At 37.5% G+C, this 17,745-nt stretch overlaps 1 protein-coding gene across 1 annotated transcript in view; it reads right to left on the bottom strand.

Moving 5' to 3' along the window:
- The window catches only part of USH2A (usherin), an 815,986-nt gene that overhangs the window by 375,399 nt on the left and 422,842 nt on the right, over positions 1-17,745 (bottom strand). Inside the window, 1 exon segment of the mRNA XM_032639255.1 lies at positions 3,558-3,709. Coding sequence (XP_032495146.1) covers positions 3,558-3,709 — 152 coding nt within the window.

Raw genomic sequence — 17,745 nt, 5'->3', positions numbered from 1 at the left:
GAAAATTATTTTAAAGGGCTGCAAATAAAAGGAGACTCAAGAAGCTGAAGAATTAAGGGAAAATCCAGATAATTATATTATTATTCTCAAATATCTGGTTAATTTGAAATAAATAGAATTTTAAAATTTCCTTATGTATATGGATAAATGCTTCAGTGCTTTTACACTATATTAAATTAGGCAGTTGTACTATTTTTCTCTGACTTGTTTTGTTTTTTTTTAATTACCATTTTCTTTATCAACCTTGCCTTAAAAAATGCTAAGGAAAAGGCATTCTAGAAGGTTGACTTGGCTTTCACCTGGGAAACTCCCTTGACACAGAAAAAAAAAATATTTGAGAAGAAACATGCAACGAAAACAAACATTTTAATAAAATTGTTATCTTTAATACAACTCTTACCATGTACCAGAAAACTTTGTATAAATATTTCATTTAAATTTTCACAGCAACCCCTTGTAAAGTAGGCATGATTTTCCTTTTGTAATAGTTGAGAAATTTAAGGTTTCATAGAATAAAGCATGTTTTCCAAGGAGGCATGGGGGAAAAATAGCAGGTATAGGACAGATATTCCACATGGGATTTTCTTGACCATAACGTTTATTGCCATTAAGATTTAGATGTCTTAAATAACAAAATTTATTCGTTTCTTTATTTTAAAAATGGCTGTGAAAATATGAGCATGTGTACATGTGTGTCTGGGTGTGTTTATCTGTATAAGCATGCCATCACCAAGAAACCAAGGCAGCTTTTTAACCACGTCATGCAGCGGTGACCTATAGTTTCACACTTCATCCTTAAAAGGGTCCTTGGAGAACTGAATCTAATGAATGTTCCAAGGCCAGATACAGTCATAAAGTTCCCCGTCTTAGACTCTACCAGTGTTACCTAACAGTGGATAAGAGAAAAACAAACAAACAAAAGCGAAGTGATTTTCCTATGGACAAATTTATTGCATATTATTAAAGAAACCCAAAATGTGAAGGGTTTCTAATTGCAATTCAACAATATAATTGAAAAAAAGGAAAGCATTTAAACAGTTCTCCTGGTGCTGAATTTTCTGTTCATTTTTTTTCATAATTTCAAACATTTATGAAACCTCAGTCACTGGATTTAGCTGGACAATACACATTAGCATCTTAAAAACTTAAGATCAAAGGCACTGTAAATTGTTTTTTACGTTGGAATTTCTTTAAAATCCAAATACATTGTGTAAATGGACAAGAACTGAACAAAACACATAGAAATCTTTTTTTTTTTTCAGATGGTACAGAGCAATTTCTTCTGAATCACGAATAACAGGGAGTAAACTTGGCTAGGCTAAGAGCACAAAAAATATTGTACTAATGTTAATTAAGGTGGTAAGAATATGGAATTTATGCAAGTATTTTTATTTTAAAAATATTTTATTTTATCAAATTTGTCCTTTTTTTCTGTTTTGGTTTATTATATGAGCAACCTAGAAAGTTTTGAGGGTGAACCAGACCACATTCAAGGCTATAGAGCATATTTGCCATAGGAAACGCTGAACGGTATTTCCCTATGTGCATGGAAAACAATGATATTAAATATGTAAGTGGTGAAACAAACAGGCTTCTCTTTCTAAAAACCAAGAGTTATCATTAAAGAATGTTGTTAGGTGAAGAAAAAAAAGTTGACTCTGGAAAATTAATTCTTTGATTTCTTCCAGCAAAAGATTTAAAAATAGAGATCATAAATTTTTTTGTTTCAATGAAATATTTGCTATAACATTGGGCTTCAGATAAAGAATACCTTTAAGTGATATATGTACATGCAATTTGGCTGGATTTTGTTGAACATCATATTATGATTTAATGATAATTCTGGCTTTTAAGATTGATTCCTAGATTCCTTAAATCAAGGACACATTCAAAAGAATCATCATCAACAAAAAGAGTTGAATCTGTAATACCTTTCATGATTGTGACAGATATCCAGAGCTATCTAGAACACTCAAATATGTAATCTCTTAAGGGCATAACATGTATTGTAATTGGTAAAAAAAAAAAATTTTAGAAATCAATTGAAGACCATGGGTTTTAACTTCTTGGCAACACAGAGTTGACTTGTTCTAAATAAAGACATTGTTATTCAATCCCAGTAATTAGAGATGGATCATTGACTTGGGAAAAGTGTTTGTATACTGAGCACAGGATAAAGAAAAACACGAAAAGGAGAAAATAGCTCTGTGCTTTAAGTCGGAACTGAGTCTAGGATGTGTGAGGCCGTGGGAGAGTAGGGTTTTACAATCCAATTCGGTTTCCTCCTTCCCATCAGGCATTGTGGAATTTGATTCCTTCAGGTCAACATCGCCTATTAACTGTACAAGACATAGATTGATAACCATGTCCCCCTTGTTTAAAGTTACCAGAACATCAGGAGACAGAGGGGGACCCAGTTTAGTAGCCAGGACCACAATATGCACTTTATATTTTTGAAAAAGTCTCCGTTTCAAGCTCATGGGATGTGTTCTTTTGTTTCTTTTTCTTTTTTGAATGGAGAAGAAAGGCTGGCCTATTGCCATTCCTGCTTTTAAGAGTAAGTAACCATCAGATGGGGTCCAGGCTATAAAATACTTAATGGCAATAAAGACTACAGCTCAGCTCCACTGATAGATGGTGTTAGCAGCTTGGAAAGCAACCAATCTCTGAAGCGAAACGGGAGGTGTGAGCAAAAATAAGGAAGCAAAAAATTAAATGGTAGAGCTGTTTTTCAAGGTAATATTTATAGAATACACTCTTCAATGAAGACAAAATGCATTAAAATGATAGGCCATTAGGAAAGACTGCCAAAAAATATCTAAAATGAATGAGCATTTCCCTTAAAAGAAGCTAAATCTAATTAATCAAGAAATATGCACAAGAGTCAAATGTTATGTTTTGAAACTAAAGAATGTCATGCTGGTCTATGACAATTATGTACAATCAACTGGGTTTTGAGAATTATACCAGTAATAAAAAGCACACTTTTGTCTATCTTTCAACTACAAATGAAATATAGGTAGATATAGATTACTGAAATGTGGATACCAAAAGCTGATATTAATGTAATTTTAAATACTGTTCTTATTAATATATCACGCTCATGAAATTAAAATATATTATTCTAATGGATGAGGCAAACAATCTTTTAATTGATTAATATACTTGTTGGGAAGCAAGTGTTGACATACTGTGGCAGTAATGCGCTTTTAATTATTTTCACTTTTCAATCATAAACTTACTCAAGTGGCCGAGTTCATTACTTGGAAGAAAAACATCAACTGTAACTATGTCACTAAATTGGGCAAAATTGCATGTATGCCTGCTCAGCTGGTCAACTTACCGTTTGAAATTTCAGTAAAATGTACATTCTGTCCTTCACTAGACCTATGTGCAGTCTTGAAATTTATGTTGAATATAAAATCCCACTAACCCTTAATTGAAATTTTATAAAAAGAAACTCTCCCGTCCAACTTGAAAGGCTAGCTGTGCAGAGTTGCCTATTCATTGTCATCTGACATTTAATACATTTCCGGAATGTAAATTCATACACTCACCAGTGGGCCCAGAGCACAACCTTTGGCCGTGCAGGCTTGGACTCTGAAGGAATGTAAGCTCCAAGGAGCAAATCCAGAAGCATGACAGCCGAGTTCTGAGGAATTGTGAATTAACATACCATCTAGATATAGTCCGTAACTTGTGATAACACCTGGGAAGATAATAATTGCCTTTTAGTATGATTGTTAGACAATAGCAAAGAATGTCTTAAAAGAAGCAAGCACTTCTTGATATGATTTCTCATTTCGTGGAATCACAGTCTCTCCCTTAGTCTAAACCCTGTCTCTTTCCAAAGAATAAAACCGGCTTTAAACTCTTGAATATCAAAATGTTAAGCTAATTAGTATAGAGACACAAATAGAACCCAAGGGTCCCAGTATAGGAATCTTTCTATTGCATCACGTTAACTGCTGTCATTGGTGTTCCATATAAAAAATGAATAAATTAAGTACATTTATAATTTGTATTGCTTTCTAAAATGATATCCTAATAGATGTGCTTTAGAAGTCCAACGACCTTGTTGGGTAATGCATTGAGTGTGACTCAGGATGTGTCAGGCATTGTTCCAAGAGCATCCTCCTTTTTAACTCTCTCCTCACAGCACTATTATAATAAAGGCAGTATTATGATCACCATTTCATAGATGAGGAAAATCAGGCACAGATAGCTTAGGTCACTTGCTCAAGGGCACAAAGCTCGCAGGTTTCGGAGTAAGGATTTGAATCTAGGCGGTCTGGCTCCAGAGCCTATGCTCTCAATTACAACACTGAATCACCTAAACAGAAAGCCTTGGCAATTTGCACGGATTACATTTATGAGACACTCATGAATGGGTTAGAGAAACTATGATTTGCTAGATTTAATGATCAACTTAAATTTATTTCAGAACTTATGTGCATTTTCGTGAAATCAACTAACAGAGATTTGAGAGACTGAATGGCTAATATAATCATTTATATGGCTAATATAATCATTTGACTTACTGCATCCAAACATGCATTAAAAGGAAGTTAGGGATCTCTGTTCACTGGAAATACAGCATCCTCACACTCATTAAACATTATACTGGGGGAAACAGAACTTTGCTTGCATGCTAAATTAGAACCTCTTTCAAACTAAAATTAATTTCACAGTGCCCTCCTGGGTGTGTCCTTGAGGACTTAACTGGTCATCTGTCAGACAGCCTTCCCTGAGGACAGATGTTGGGTGCCTCTCCACTAGCGCACAGCACATCTTCATCATAGTGTTTACTTTCCCACTTCTCACATTATTAGTATCATTATTCCTTATTTAATTGCCTGACATTGCCAATGGGCTACAGGATCCCCAAGGCAATCTTGACTCTTCCTCACCTGTGTATTTCTAGAGCTTAGCACTATGACTAAAACGTAGTAGGTACTTAAAAAATATTGACTGAATGAATACATTAATGTATATGCAGCATAGGAATAAAATACCAGCATCCAATACAGAGTGAAAATTCAAGACAACAGGAAAAAGATATCTAGATACCTGAAATGTGAAAAGAAACTTGCCAGAAGTTTGATATTACAGAATAGCTCAAAGTCAGGATTTAGAGAAGGAGTGAGTTTTGAAACAAAGACTCTAGCAAAATCAAAGGTCATCAAGGGAGTCCCTGAGAGATGGCTTCCAGGATGCCTGACTCTCAGCCTTATGAATAGCAGATCTGGTCTTGTGAATGTCCTGAAAGTAGATCAAACCTTCATCCGTCACCATATTAGGGACAGCTTCACTCTGGGAATCATTATACCAGGAGACTTTTTACAAGCGTCCCTCTCTCCTGGGAAGGAGTTGCTCACTTCTAGAACCTGTTCACAGTGGTCTGGCAGCTCCATCGTCTGTGAGCTTATGGAATGCTGTGCTTGTTGTCAGAATATCTCTCACAATGCTGCTTTTGATTACGAAATCAGTTTATAGCAAAAGAAGGAGGAAGTGAACTAACTATAACTATGGAAGTTATCCATCTTACAATATACCTCATCAACCCATCGTCTGGGAGATTGCCGAAATGGCCTCGGGAAGCCTACCTCACAGCCCAAGCTGAGAGATAACACCCTGTGGATCTGGGGTTCCTACAGGATGTTACGTCTGCTTCGAACAAGGAACCTGTATTGGATGCTGGTTTTTCTATAGTGAGAAAACGTTGGACTCAAGAGAAGGTAGTCAGCGTATTACCTCTCACTATTATACTTCATATGCTACACAAACTATTCGTGCTTTCTCTGCTCACAGAGAGGAATACTTATATCATGGGGCATCACCAAGGTACCAGTAAATTAGAAACTGAGAATATTATTGATAACCTGGTAATTTGGGATCCTAGTGCAACTAGATCAACAGGCAAAGAAAAATTTACTATGTGGAAGGAGGAATTAGCTTCCTTCCGCATGCTGACATTCCGGACTTTCCCAAGGACATCCCTTTGTCTGACCAGGTCCGAACATGTAACTTTTAAAAGTCTAAAGTACCTTAAGCCACAACCACTAAGGACACAGACCTTTTAGTAGTACACATTTGGTTGCATCGCTAGGTCAAGAATCCCAAACAGATGGGCAACTGGCTGAGAGCAAGGGGAAGAAGTTTTAAATATCAACTATGGCCTTAACTAGTTATAGAAACAAGAATTGTAGACGTTATTTTTTATTTCGTGCTTAGTACATAGAGATTTGTATATAATAACTAATTTTCCCTCCTCCTTTTCCCTATTGATTTATATTTTAAAAGTTCGTGGCTTTTAGTTTATAGTTTAGTTTTTAAGTTGTAGAATATCCATGTGGGTTGTATCTAAACTGAAAGGGGAATTAGTACCACCCAGATATGACTACAGCGACAGAGGGTAAGAGCATCTTCATCTGTCCAAAGCAGAGTAGTATCATTTGGGGTGGAAGCATGCAGTGATTATCAACAGTAGTGGAAAGTAACAGAAGGTAGAAGAGTGGGCATGGCGGCTGAATAGCTCAGCTGCTTATTCATCTAAGTCATCTCATCACAGCTCTACGTCCACACTTCTAGTCTGCTCTGTGCACTGAGCCCAACAGCCAGCACATTAAGTTTGTAGCTCTCTTGCTGGTTGCATTTCTAGTAAGTTTCACCAAGAGGAGGCATTGCTAGAAGGGCAGAAGCAGGAAGAAAGAAAACATCCAGCTTCCAGCTCCAAGAGCAGAGGCCTTTGTTGACTGTCACTACACAGCCAAGCAGGGGCCACACCACGCAGTCCGGACATCACAAGCTCCTCTTCCGTATTTGCAGCTTCTTCAGTAGTGGAATCTCGGTGGCTCTTGATGGGTCAAGCATCCAATTCAAATCAGCAGATCCAGCAGCGGGCCCACAGCTCAGCTCCTGCCCAGGGAACTAAGCACCTTGCTGGCAATCACGCTTTTTGTTCTCCTGGTATCCACCTCCTTCCCCCCCTTTTTTTTTTCTTCCAGTCCTTCCAATGCTCTTGTAACCAACTCCTTGTACAATATTAAATATAGTCTGTCTTGAATACCTAATGCATTTTCTACTTGACCAATTAGAGCTTGATCAATACATCCTTTAGGATGAAAGCTTTTTAAAATTTAAATGAGCTTATACTTTAAAAAGCTAGTGCTTTGACCCATTTTCCTTTCTGAAGATAACTCTGTACCATGTCTCTTTCCGAAAGCAGGTCCACTTCCCTTATTTCCCAAATTTTTGAGAAAGTGTCTTCATTTTACTATCAGGTACCCCTCTGGCTCCACAAAAAAAGTGCAGCTGTCAGCATCTGTTCTTCTTTATTCTAATGTCACCATCTATGGTAACTCAAAGAATACTTACAGAGAGTATTTGCTTTAATGCCATTTAATACTTGACACACAAAAGCACAAGGGAATTAAAGCTAAGAAATGAGAGGTACATAGTGAGAAACCAATTAGCACATGGAAAATTTAAGAGAAGAAAAATAGATAAAATCACACTAATAATATAATAATGAAGACAAGAAATTACTATATATGCCAGGCACTTTGCTAAGCAACCATTGTATGTGATGGGCACACAACGTGCAAATCACTTATGTTATTGCACTTATGTGCAAATCACATGTTGCAGAAGCTCTTAAAGAAATTTTAAGACTCCTGAAACTCTATCTTCTTGACCTGCTCTTCAACACTGAAACAGAAAGTACCCAAATCAATATTTCCCTTTTCTTACGTAATTGGGGAACAGAGAACTTCTTTTCCGCTGGGATTATGTGCATAATATCTCATTTATCTGACACAATGGGAAATGAGATATTTTATGGGAGTTAATTTTTGTTATAACTCAATCTCATCCCTGAAGCACAAACTTAAAAATCTTAACCATTTTTGGAAGAAATCTTTCCAGCAAGCACTACACACTTTCCTATAGTTTCACACAGACAATAATGAATATAACTGAATCATTCTGTGATGATTCAAACAGACGTCAGAGACTGTATCCGCTAATTCAGTGACACCCTCCAGGACTGGACTGAGGAGATAGAGGATACTTACACAGCTCTTCCCCTTAATGTCACTCAGTGGCTACACTTCAAGTCTAGTGTCTCCATTTTGAGTTCTCCACTCTCCCTCAGTGACAGGCTCTCAAAAGTAACTTCTTTGTTTTGTCTCCTGGACTCTAACAAGTCAGCCCCTAGCAAGCTCTGCTGAGAAACTATAACCATGACATTTAGAACTTTGGATAAAGAAATAATAGACAGTTACTGAGAGAAGAGCTCAGAGTAAGATGAGCACATGGCAAATGAGCTAAGAATGAAATTAAGTGACATTTGTGACAGCTAATTCAACCGCTCACTTTTTGACAATTCATGATGCATAAGGAGTGGATGAGACTGAAGTCCAGACTCAGGGCAGGTGAGATCTCACACTCATACACACACACACACACACACACACACACACACACACACACACACACACAGAGTTACCCAGCTTTCTTAGGTGACCAATATTCAACCAATATTCGACCAATATTCAAATTCAAGTATTTGTAGGATGCTAAAAGGTTTATAGGGCTAAAAGATCAATTGTAGAACCAGTGTGCACTGGATAAATAGTTTGCCTTTTAAGTCATTTTGGACACGCTTCTCTACTTCATCCACCACACCAACTCCATCCTCAGTCCTGTAGACCTTACATCCCAAATTGATCTTTCCCCATCTCTACATCCATGGCCATCTAGTCCATTCTGCCACCATTTCGTACCTAAGAATTATAGCCACCTAAGTGTTTTGATGCATTATTCATACTCCCACAAAATTTATTCTTGATAATATAGTCAGAGGGGCAGTTTTCAAAACACATATCTGATCACGTCACATGCAATCAGTGATCAATCTGGTCTTCGCCAGTACTAGCAAGATGAGTTTCCTGTCCCAGAACCAGGGAGCTGGGGCCACCATAAGCATGTTGTAAGGATGAAACAGACTAGCGGTGCTGACCTCTCTGGGTTTTCTGCCTTTTGGTCCAGGTCTTACCAGCCAATCACCAGATCTAAGGTCAGACCAAAGTGGGATACTACTGTGGTTTAGAGCTGGAATCCACCTGTGTCCCGCTCCCCCAAAAGAGCCTAAGACAAGGCGTTCCCTCTGATCTGATTTGGGCAAGGCCGTTAACTATAAAATCTTGAATTAAGGACACAGAGTCAAATTTGTGGACAATAAGAGATACCATTTGAAAAGAACACTCCATTTCTTGTCAAGACAGGCAAGCAAAGTTCATAGCTTGTTTTTATTAGCAAATGTTTTGATATAAATAATATTAGTATGATATGAAACATTGTATAATTCAGTTCTCAAAACATACATTAAGTAATAAGTCTAAAATATCTCTTAACACAACAATTTTTATTGACCTCAGATTCCCAAAGTGAGGTACAAAAACTAGTGAATATAATCTAGTGGCCATTTTAAACATAGCCTAAGAAGACACTTTCATTCTTTGACTAGAGCACAGGACACGTACGGATAGCTTTGGGAAAAGGAAAATGCTAAGTTCTTAAAATGCCATGTAAGTATTTTTGAAATTAGAAAACAATTATTAAAAAATGTACTGAACACTTACTTTGAGTCGGACAATAGGCGGCAGGCTTAATATGAATTATTTCTGTTAACTTTGACGACACCAGGAAGTTAGAACTGTTATTTGCCTTGTCGTGGAGATGAGGGAATGCAGTCTCAGAGAGGCTGAGCTACTTCCCAAAGTCATACAAGGATAAATTCAGCGGTGGGATCTGGCAATCTCATCCCACTGCTGCCACTACTCCTGTTATCCATTTCCAGCCTAATTTTCTCTCCTAAGATACGCAGGAATTCCACTCGCATTAAGAACTGACGAACATGCTCTAGCCCTCAAAGCAATGAGGATGAGGCTCATGAAAAAATTAACATATATTTATTGAAAGTCAACTACCTGAAAGGTACTATGCTTGGTGCTTTGGGGCACAGAAAGAATAAGAAATAGTATCTACCTTTATGGAAGTAAGAAAAGGGTTAAACACAGGTCTAACTAAATAACAATCCAAGAGTTAGATGAGTGATAAGCACCACAAAACCTTTATGGTTTTGCCCAACAAATGGTACAGACAGTAAGTACAGAAGCTTCTAGCAGGGAACAACCACTCTGGCTAAAGCGAGTACTAAAAGCTTTTCAGAGCAGCCATGTCTTCCCTTCAAGGAAGCTGCATCTTCCATAGGTTCTTCCATAAATGGTACAAGGTGAAAAGGCAATGACTCAGGAAGATGCCCCTGGTAGGGAAATGATATTTACCAACGTGTGGAAGGAAGCTAGTGCAAGGTATAGTGAAGATATCCTGAATAGACCCGTATTTTCTTGTCGTTGCTGTAATTGGTTAAAGTCTAATAGAAAATAAGGATTCAAAGGGAGTTAGGGCCTGAATGCTGCTCCAAGAAGTTGGGATTTTATGATACACAGGAGAACCATTGATGCTTTTATGTACTGACTAGGGGCATAATGAAAGTCTTACTTAGAAAAGTTAACCTAGAATGACATATATAATACTGGCGTAGGGAAGAGCATGGAGGTAGGGAACAGTAGGACAGATGAAAATATCAAAAAGAAAAAATAATATTAATAATTTTTAAAGCCACATTTTCCTGAATGTATCATAACTAGTTGTAACCCAGGCAGGGATGTGGAAATGCCACATTTCAGCAGTAGTGCGTGGCATATTCTAAGAGAGATATCTTTAACACTTTTATATATAGCTGACCTTTGAACAACATGGGTTTGAACTGCATGTGCCCACTTATATGTGGATTTTTTTCAGTAAATACAAAACTACACATTCTGGGGTTGGTTGATTCCACAGATGCAGAACCGCAGGTAGGGAGGGCTGACTATGGGGATCTGAGCACCTGCGGATTTTGGTACCTGCAGTTGGTCCTGCCAATCCCTCATGGATGCTGAGGGAGGACTGCACGTGGATTTTCTATCACATCACCCGCATTGCTCAAGGGTCAACTGGACTTTCTCCTTTTTAATAAAACAAACATGAGCTTAGGACTGGGATGTGTTAGACTAAATACGGTATAACAACGTCACTAGTCGAAGAGAGAGGTATCTATCTTTATCAGAGATGGACTGTGAAATTCCCAATAAAAAAACTCATAAAAACCTGCTACCGAAGAACTAGCTTGCCTCTATACTAATGGTTTAAAAGGGACTGATTTTCATTTGAGGATTAAAAAAGAAAGTTATGGGCCTGTTTTTTATCTTGACTGTATCAGTGTCAAAATTTTCGTTGCACTAGTGTACCATAGCTTTGGAAGATGTTGGCCATTAGGGGAAACTGGACAAAGTACACATGGGCTCTCTTTGCATTATTTCTTACAACTGCACGTAAATCTAGAATTATCTCCAAAAACAACATTTAACTAAAATAGAAAACAAAAACTGTTGTGTAGGGAAGCATGACAGAAGAGGCAAACACTTGAAAGGCAGGGGAAGTTGATGCTGAAAAAATAACTGTATTTATGTTTTAATCAGATACTTTAGTCCTCAGGAAATACCCATGAAAGCAGAAAGAGTTTCACTTTTCCTTTACAGATGAGAAAAACAGGTTTGAGAGAGGTTTGCTAACTTGGCCGTGATGGTTGGCACTGAAGCATTCAGACTCCACAGGGCACCAAACAGGATACTCGACAGTTTCTGTGGATCTAATTTTTTTCCATCTTTAAAAAATTATGTAATAAAACATAATATAGAAAAGTGTGTAAAATATGTTATATTTTTAAAACAAGTTAAAAAGCAAAGCTCCTATAACCATCGCCAAGATTAGAAAATAGAATATTGCCAGCACCCTGCAAATGTCTTATGAGTCCTTCATGATTCCAACCCTTCCCCCGTCACAGACAACTAGATTGACTTTAAGAACCATTTTCTTGCTTTTCTACCTAAGAATGCATCCCTAAACAAAGCAATTAAGTTTTGTGTGTTTTCTACTTTGAATTAATAAAATAATATTTAAGCATTTTTTGCATCATTTTTTGTTCAACATAATATGCACCAGTTCTATCCATGTTGTTGAGGGTAGCCATACTTTGCTCATTTCCATGGCTGTATAGTATTTTTGTAAGGCACAATTTATATATTTATTCTATTGTTGATATTTAGATGGTTTCCACATTTTGGCTGATATATCAATGTAGCTATAATCATTTTGGCACATGTGTCCTGAGTCTCATGTGTGCAAGTTTCCTAGGGTATAGATACTGGAGTGGAGTTGTTGGGATATATTCAATTGTCTAGTAAGACAATGCTCAACTCCTTTTAAAAGTACATCAATTCCCATTACCACCTATAGTGCCTGTGAGTCCTCATTGTTCCACATCCTCAAAAAGACCTTGTACAGTCAGTTAAATTTTTGCCAGTATTTTTTTGCATAAAATGCTGCCTTGTTTTGGTATTATTTTATTTCCCAGCTTGTTAAAGAGACTGAGTACATTTCCTTATGTCTATCAGCCATTTAATTTATTTTTTCTTTTGTGAAATGCTTTTCCAGATCTTTCCCCAGCTTATCATTGATTCTTAGGAATACTTTATATATTGTGGATACTGGTCTTCTGATAGTTACATGTGTTGTAAATATCATATCCCATTCTGTTACTTATCCTTTCAGGCACTTAGTTTATAGCACATTTTGATGAAAAAAAATGTCCTTAATTTTAGTAAATGTTTTATCAATATGAAGTTACCTAATTATCTCTAATAATCCTGTTTGCCTGAACATCTCCTTCGTCTGATATTAAAGTAGCTATACCAGCTTTCTTTTCTATTTTTATTCCTTACATTTTAGTTTGCTTTAGTTTGAGAAGGAAGGGGTTAACAGCTGATTCAGGGGCCTTTCCCCTAGCCTTGGGGACTCCTGAGGCTCTAACTTGGCTGAATCTTTCTTGCTACGCTACCTCAAGATAAACCAGAATCCATCTGAGCACTGTGTACTGGACCAAACACCTGACCTCATCGTCAATGTTGTTTATAAGTAATGGTTAGTTGGCATCGATGAGATGCAGTTGCACCAAAGAATGCACACTAGTCACGTACCTGGTATCCTCATGGTGGGATAGAGCTGTGGTTTCATTCAATGACTTTCGATTAAGCTTTTAGAAAAAATGAGGGAGAGCTATATATACTGACACGAAAAGATGCCTGCTCCATATTTATCAGGAGGAAAAAAACAGAGCTGCAGAATTTTACCTTTATGGCCAGTTATTTTTAAGTGTCTATTTTATGCCTGTACATGTAAATGATTATTCATCCAATCAGCACAGTAATTATTGAGTGCCTACTATGTTCTGGGCACTCTCTTAAATGTGGTGGAGAAAAAATAAGCCACAGACACAAAATCAGGGGGCAAAGTGGAAGACTTCCCAGCTGGTGGCTGCCCTTTGAAGAACTTTCTAACACTGTATACGGCTGTTCTCTCGCAACTACGCACCTTTAAAACTTGGCTAAGGAACTCACATTTTCTAAGCTTTTATTTCCTCTCCAATAAAATTGGGACACTATTCCTTGCCCTGGTGGCCTGAGTTAACGTGAGTACCAAATGAGTGAGCATACATGAAAGTCCCCAAAGAATTAGGTGCTATGCACGTAAAAGGCATGAGCTTAGAGCTGTCCCTTTCTTCCAGGATAAGTTCAAGCCCAGTTTGTTATGGGAATGTCAGCTGAGACTGTCTCCTCCTACTCTGATCTATGTCACGAACTGCATGTTTCTTGTAAAAAAATAATCTGCACATCTCTCAAAAACACGTTTGAGACAGGTCTGTATTCCTTACTTGTATGCTGTCATCACCTAGCAGGGTTTTTTTTTCTCTATTTTTTATTTTATATTAGAGTATTGTTGATTAACAATGTTGTGTTAGTTTCCGGTATACAGCAAAGTGATTCAGTTATACACATAACGTGTATCTACTCTTTTTCAAATTCTTTTGCCATTTAGGTTATTACAGAGTATTGAGCAGAGTTCCCTGTGCTATACAGTAGGTCCTTGTTGGTTATCTATTTTAAATATAGCAGTTTGTACATATCAATCCCCAAATCCCTAACTATCCCTCCCCCACCCTTCCCCCGGTAACCATAACTTCGTTTTCTAAGTCTGTGAGTCTGTTTCTGTTTTGTAAATAAGTTCATTTGTATCACTTTTTTAAGATTTCACATATAAGTGATATCATATGGTATTTGTCTTTCTCTGACTTACTTCACTTAGTGTGATAATCTCCAGGTCCATCCATGTTTCTACAAATGGCATTATTTCATTCTTTTTAATGACTGAGTAATATTCCATTGTATATATGTACCACATCTTCTTTATCCATTCATCCTACCACCTAGCAGTTTCTTATATGTGTTTGCTAAGTCTTTACATAAGATTCCTCCCCTACTCCAATCAAGCCCAGAGAGTACAGTGTGAAAACATAGCTACTTACTAAATACTATAAAATAATTTTTGAAAAAAATATACTGGATTTAGTGGCTTTGGTTTTTGGTAATCTACTAGCATAGTAATCTGATTCATCAGAAAGCATTTATGGTGGACCTACTATGTGCCAGGCATTGTGTTACATGCTGGGAATACAGAAGTGATCAAAACAGCCTTGGTACCTGCCTTCAGAAAACTTTCAATCTAAGTGAGAAGACAGACTAAGTGCATTATGTGTATGTAAAGTTGATTATAGGAGAATCAGAGGGAATAGAAGAAAACATGGGAGGGTGGGGGAGGGAAGGCAGATGCTAACCTAGTCCAGGTTCGTTAGGGAATAAGGCTTATTTGAGAAACAGATCTCTAAACTGACTTTGCACTGGGAGTTACCTCGTTAAGAGGAAAAATTTCGTACACCATTGTTTGGTTAGTTATAACAAAGATTTCATAATAAGAAATTGAAAGCTTTCAAAGAGATATCAGTAAGTTGATTACTATTTAAAAATGAAATATCACAGGAGTATTAGATAAACAATCTGCAACTAGAACTTTTGAGCACAGACCTCTTTATTTGCTATAAAATGTCTAATGTGCCCAAACGAAGTGCAACAAAATAGAATTTTTGTTTGTTTACTTATTTCCTTTTTCCAGTCTCAGAATGAAAGGAAGTATTTTACCTTTACTCTACATCCAGCCCCCCGAACTGTGTGTGTTAACTGTGGATTAAATGAGATTTAGACATGAGTCAGGGTCTCAGTAGGAACCTGATGGAAACTCAAATGAACAAATGAGGATAGTTTAGTGAAGGATCTATGTACAAGGACATGGGTAGAGTTAATGGAAAGCACCAAGTGATAACAACGCATCCCTGGTTAGAAATTGTCAGGACTCCTAGGAGCCAGTAAGCATCCTTAAATTTGCAGGGGAAAGGATGAAAACTGATTCAGGAAGCTGGAGAAAGAGCTGCAGTGACAGGGAAGGACCACGGGATAGGAGCTGTAGCCTTTAGTGGAGGAAGGCAGCCCTGGAGCCCAGAGCCTGGCAGAAAGTTCTGAGACTCCCTTCTCCTCTGATTCTTCTTTTTTTTTTTTGCGGCACGCGGGCCTCTCACCGCTGCAGCGTCTCCCGCTGCGGAGCACAGGCTCTGGACGCGCAGGCCCAGCGGCCACGGCTCATGGGCTCAGCCGCTCCGCGGCATGTGGGATCCTCCCGGACCGGGGCACGAACCTGCGTCCCCTGAATCGACAGGCGGATTCCCAACCACTGCGCCACCAGGGAAGCCCTCCTCTGACTCTTTCAACTCTTGCTGCTGCTGCCCAGGGACAAACCAAAAGGAAGCCAGAGAGAGAGGAAGCCCACTGATGCTGTGAGTAAAGGTCAGCCTTGTAGGATGCAGGGCTGAGTGGAGGAGAGTAGAGAGAGGATCTAAAGAGGCAAAAGAAAAATATACAACATAAAAAAATTACAGGGAATTATTATATTTCACCGTATTGTATTTTTTGTGCCTTTCTCTTGTTTATCCTCTTGTGCTAATAATCAGCTAAGATAGCCATAAAAAGATAAAACAATATTATGCTATGTGGTATGGGGGATCAGGTTATTTAATCCAGTTCTACAAATTCAGTTCTTCAGTGGATAATCCACAAAATGGATACTTAATTCCCACTGGCTCTCTATCATAAGCAGTTTGAAGTTTATCACCTTTCTCCTTCCATAATGGTAGAATTTTTAAGGTGTTTAATTTTCACAGGGAAGCTGAATCGTAATTGTCCATAAAGCACATCCACTGGGATATACATCTTTGTGCCTCTTCATCAGGTTATGTCAAATTGTATTTCCTAAGGTGCCCAACAGATTGTCATATATAACCAAGGAAATTCAATACAAGTACAATACAATGTACATTTAATACAAGGTATCTCTATGTACATTGAAGAATTCTGTTTACTGTAAGAATTAAACAACAATGCTTTGGTGTGTCATAAAAATAACACGCATAGTGAATATAGATGCTCCAAACATATTTGTTTGTTTTTTCCAGTCCAGTGTGGCAATGTGAATGTCAACCGAGGTTTCCCCCCAAGGTCTGGATGATGATTGAATGTGGCAGATATCTCCCTGTGTGAATACTTGATCCTTCAATTAAAAAGGAAAAGAGAGAACAGCTTTCACAACGTGGAAGAATGCCTTATTACTGTTATGATTGCCTAAAAACGGAATCAACGGAATCTAAAAAAGAACGTGCTTGGGAAATTCTACCTGACAAACGGATGGGAGGTGTTTCATAAAAGTTACACAAGGTTTGCTTCAAACTGTCAAGCCATTTTCCTAAGTGATTCACCGAATTCTATAATCTGTTTCTTCTAGGAAATCTGAGTATTTCCAGGAAAGAAAACAGATTCATATTTTGACTGTTTAAAAAGAAAGTTAGTTCAAAATAAAAAGTTAAAAAAAATAGTTATTCCTTTAAAACCAGAGAAAAATCAGGACAGAGATCTTAGAAGTGTTGAATCTTGGCACTGAGAGCGAGACACTGAACCCGTAAAAGTATCTGAAAAAAATATTTTTTTCACATGGCTACGTGGAATCCTACATTACGAGCATCTCTGCACAAAGTAGAGGTGAGGATTGCAGTGAATAAAGCCATGCATTCTGAGTCACTCACACCTTGTTTTGTATTACGTTCCTACTTAACTAGCTGTCTTGCCTAGAGTAACTAAGTTGCTTAATACTTATAAATTTGAGTTTCCACATCTGAATGTTGGAATAACAGTACCTATTTCCTGGGCTAGTTATGAGATTGAAAGCTCCTGGCACATAGTTATAAATTGTAGCTGTTACTATTACTACTATTATTATAGTATTAGCAGAAAATCAAATATTTCTTTCTCTGCATGGGTAGAGCACTTACTTAGTATTTACACGTACACCTTCATGTACATACATTCTAAAAATTTCTCTATATCCTTTCTTAATGTGAAGGACAGCATACACAGAGTGTGTATAAATGTCTACAGTTAATTAGTGTGTTTACCACCCATTCCTGAAATAATATATGTGCTCAAAAAATTGAACTAAACTTTCTTTCAATAATGTTCTGTTGTCTTCATGGTACTATGTGTAAGTCTGCAAAAATAATCAACTTCCTAAAATTTTCCTATTCTTACTGAAATTATTGTCACTTCCTTGGTACATATCCATGTATGAATGCTCACAACCCTG

The sequence above is a fragment of the Phocoena sinus genome, chromosome 1 (assembly GCF_008692025.1).
Source record: "Phocoena sinus isolate mPhoSin1 chromosome 1, mPhoSin1.pri, whole genome shotgun sequence".
NCBI classification, from domain to species: Eukaryota; Metazoa; Chordata; class Mammalia; order Artiodactyla; family Phocoenidae; genus Phocoena; species Phocoena sinus.
Note: the sequence above shows the minus strand (reverse complement) of the source record. Positions and strands in the feature narration are given on the sequence as shown.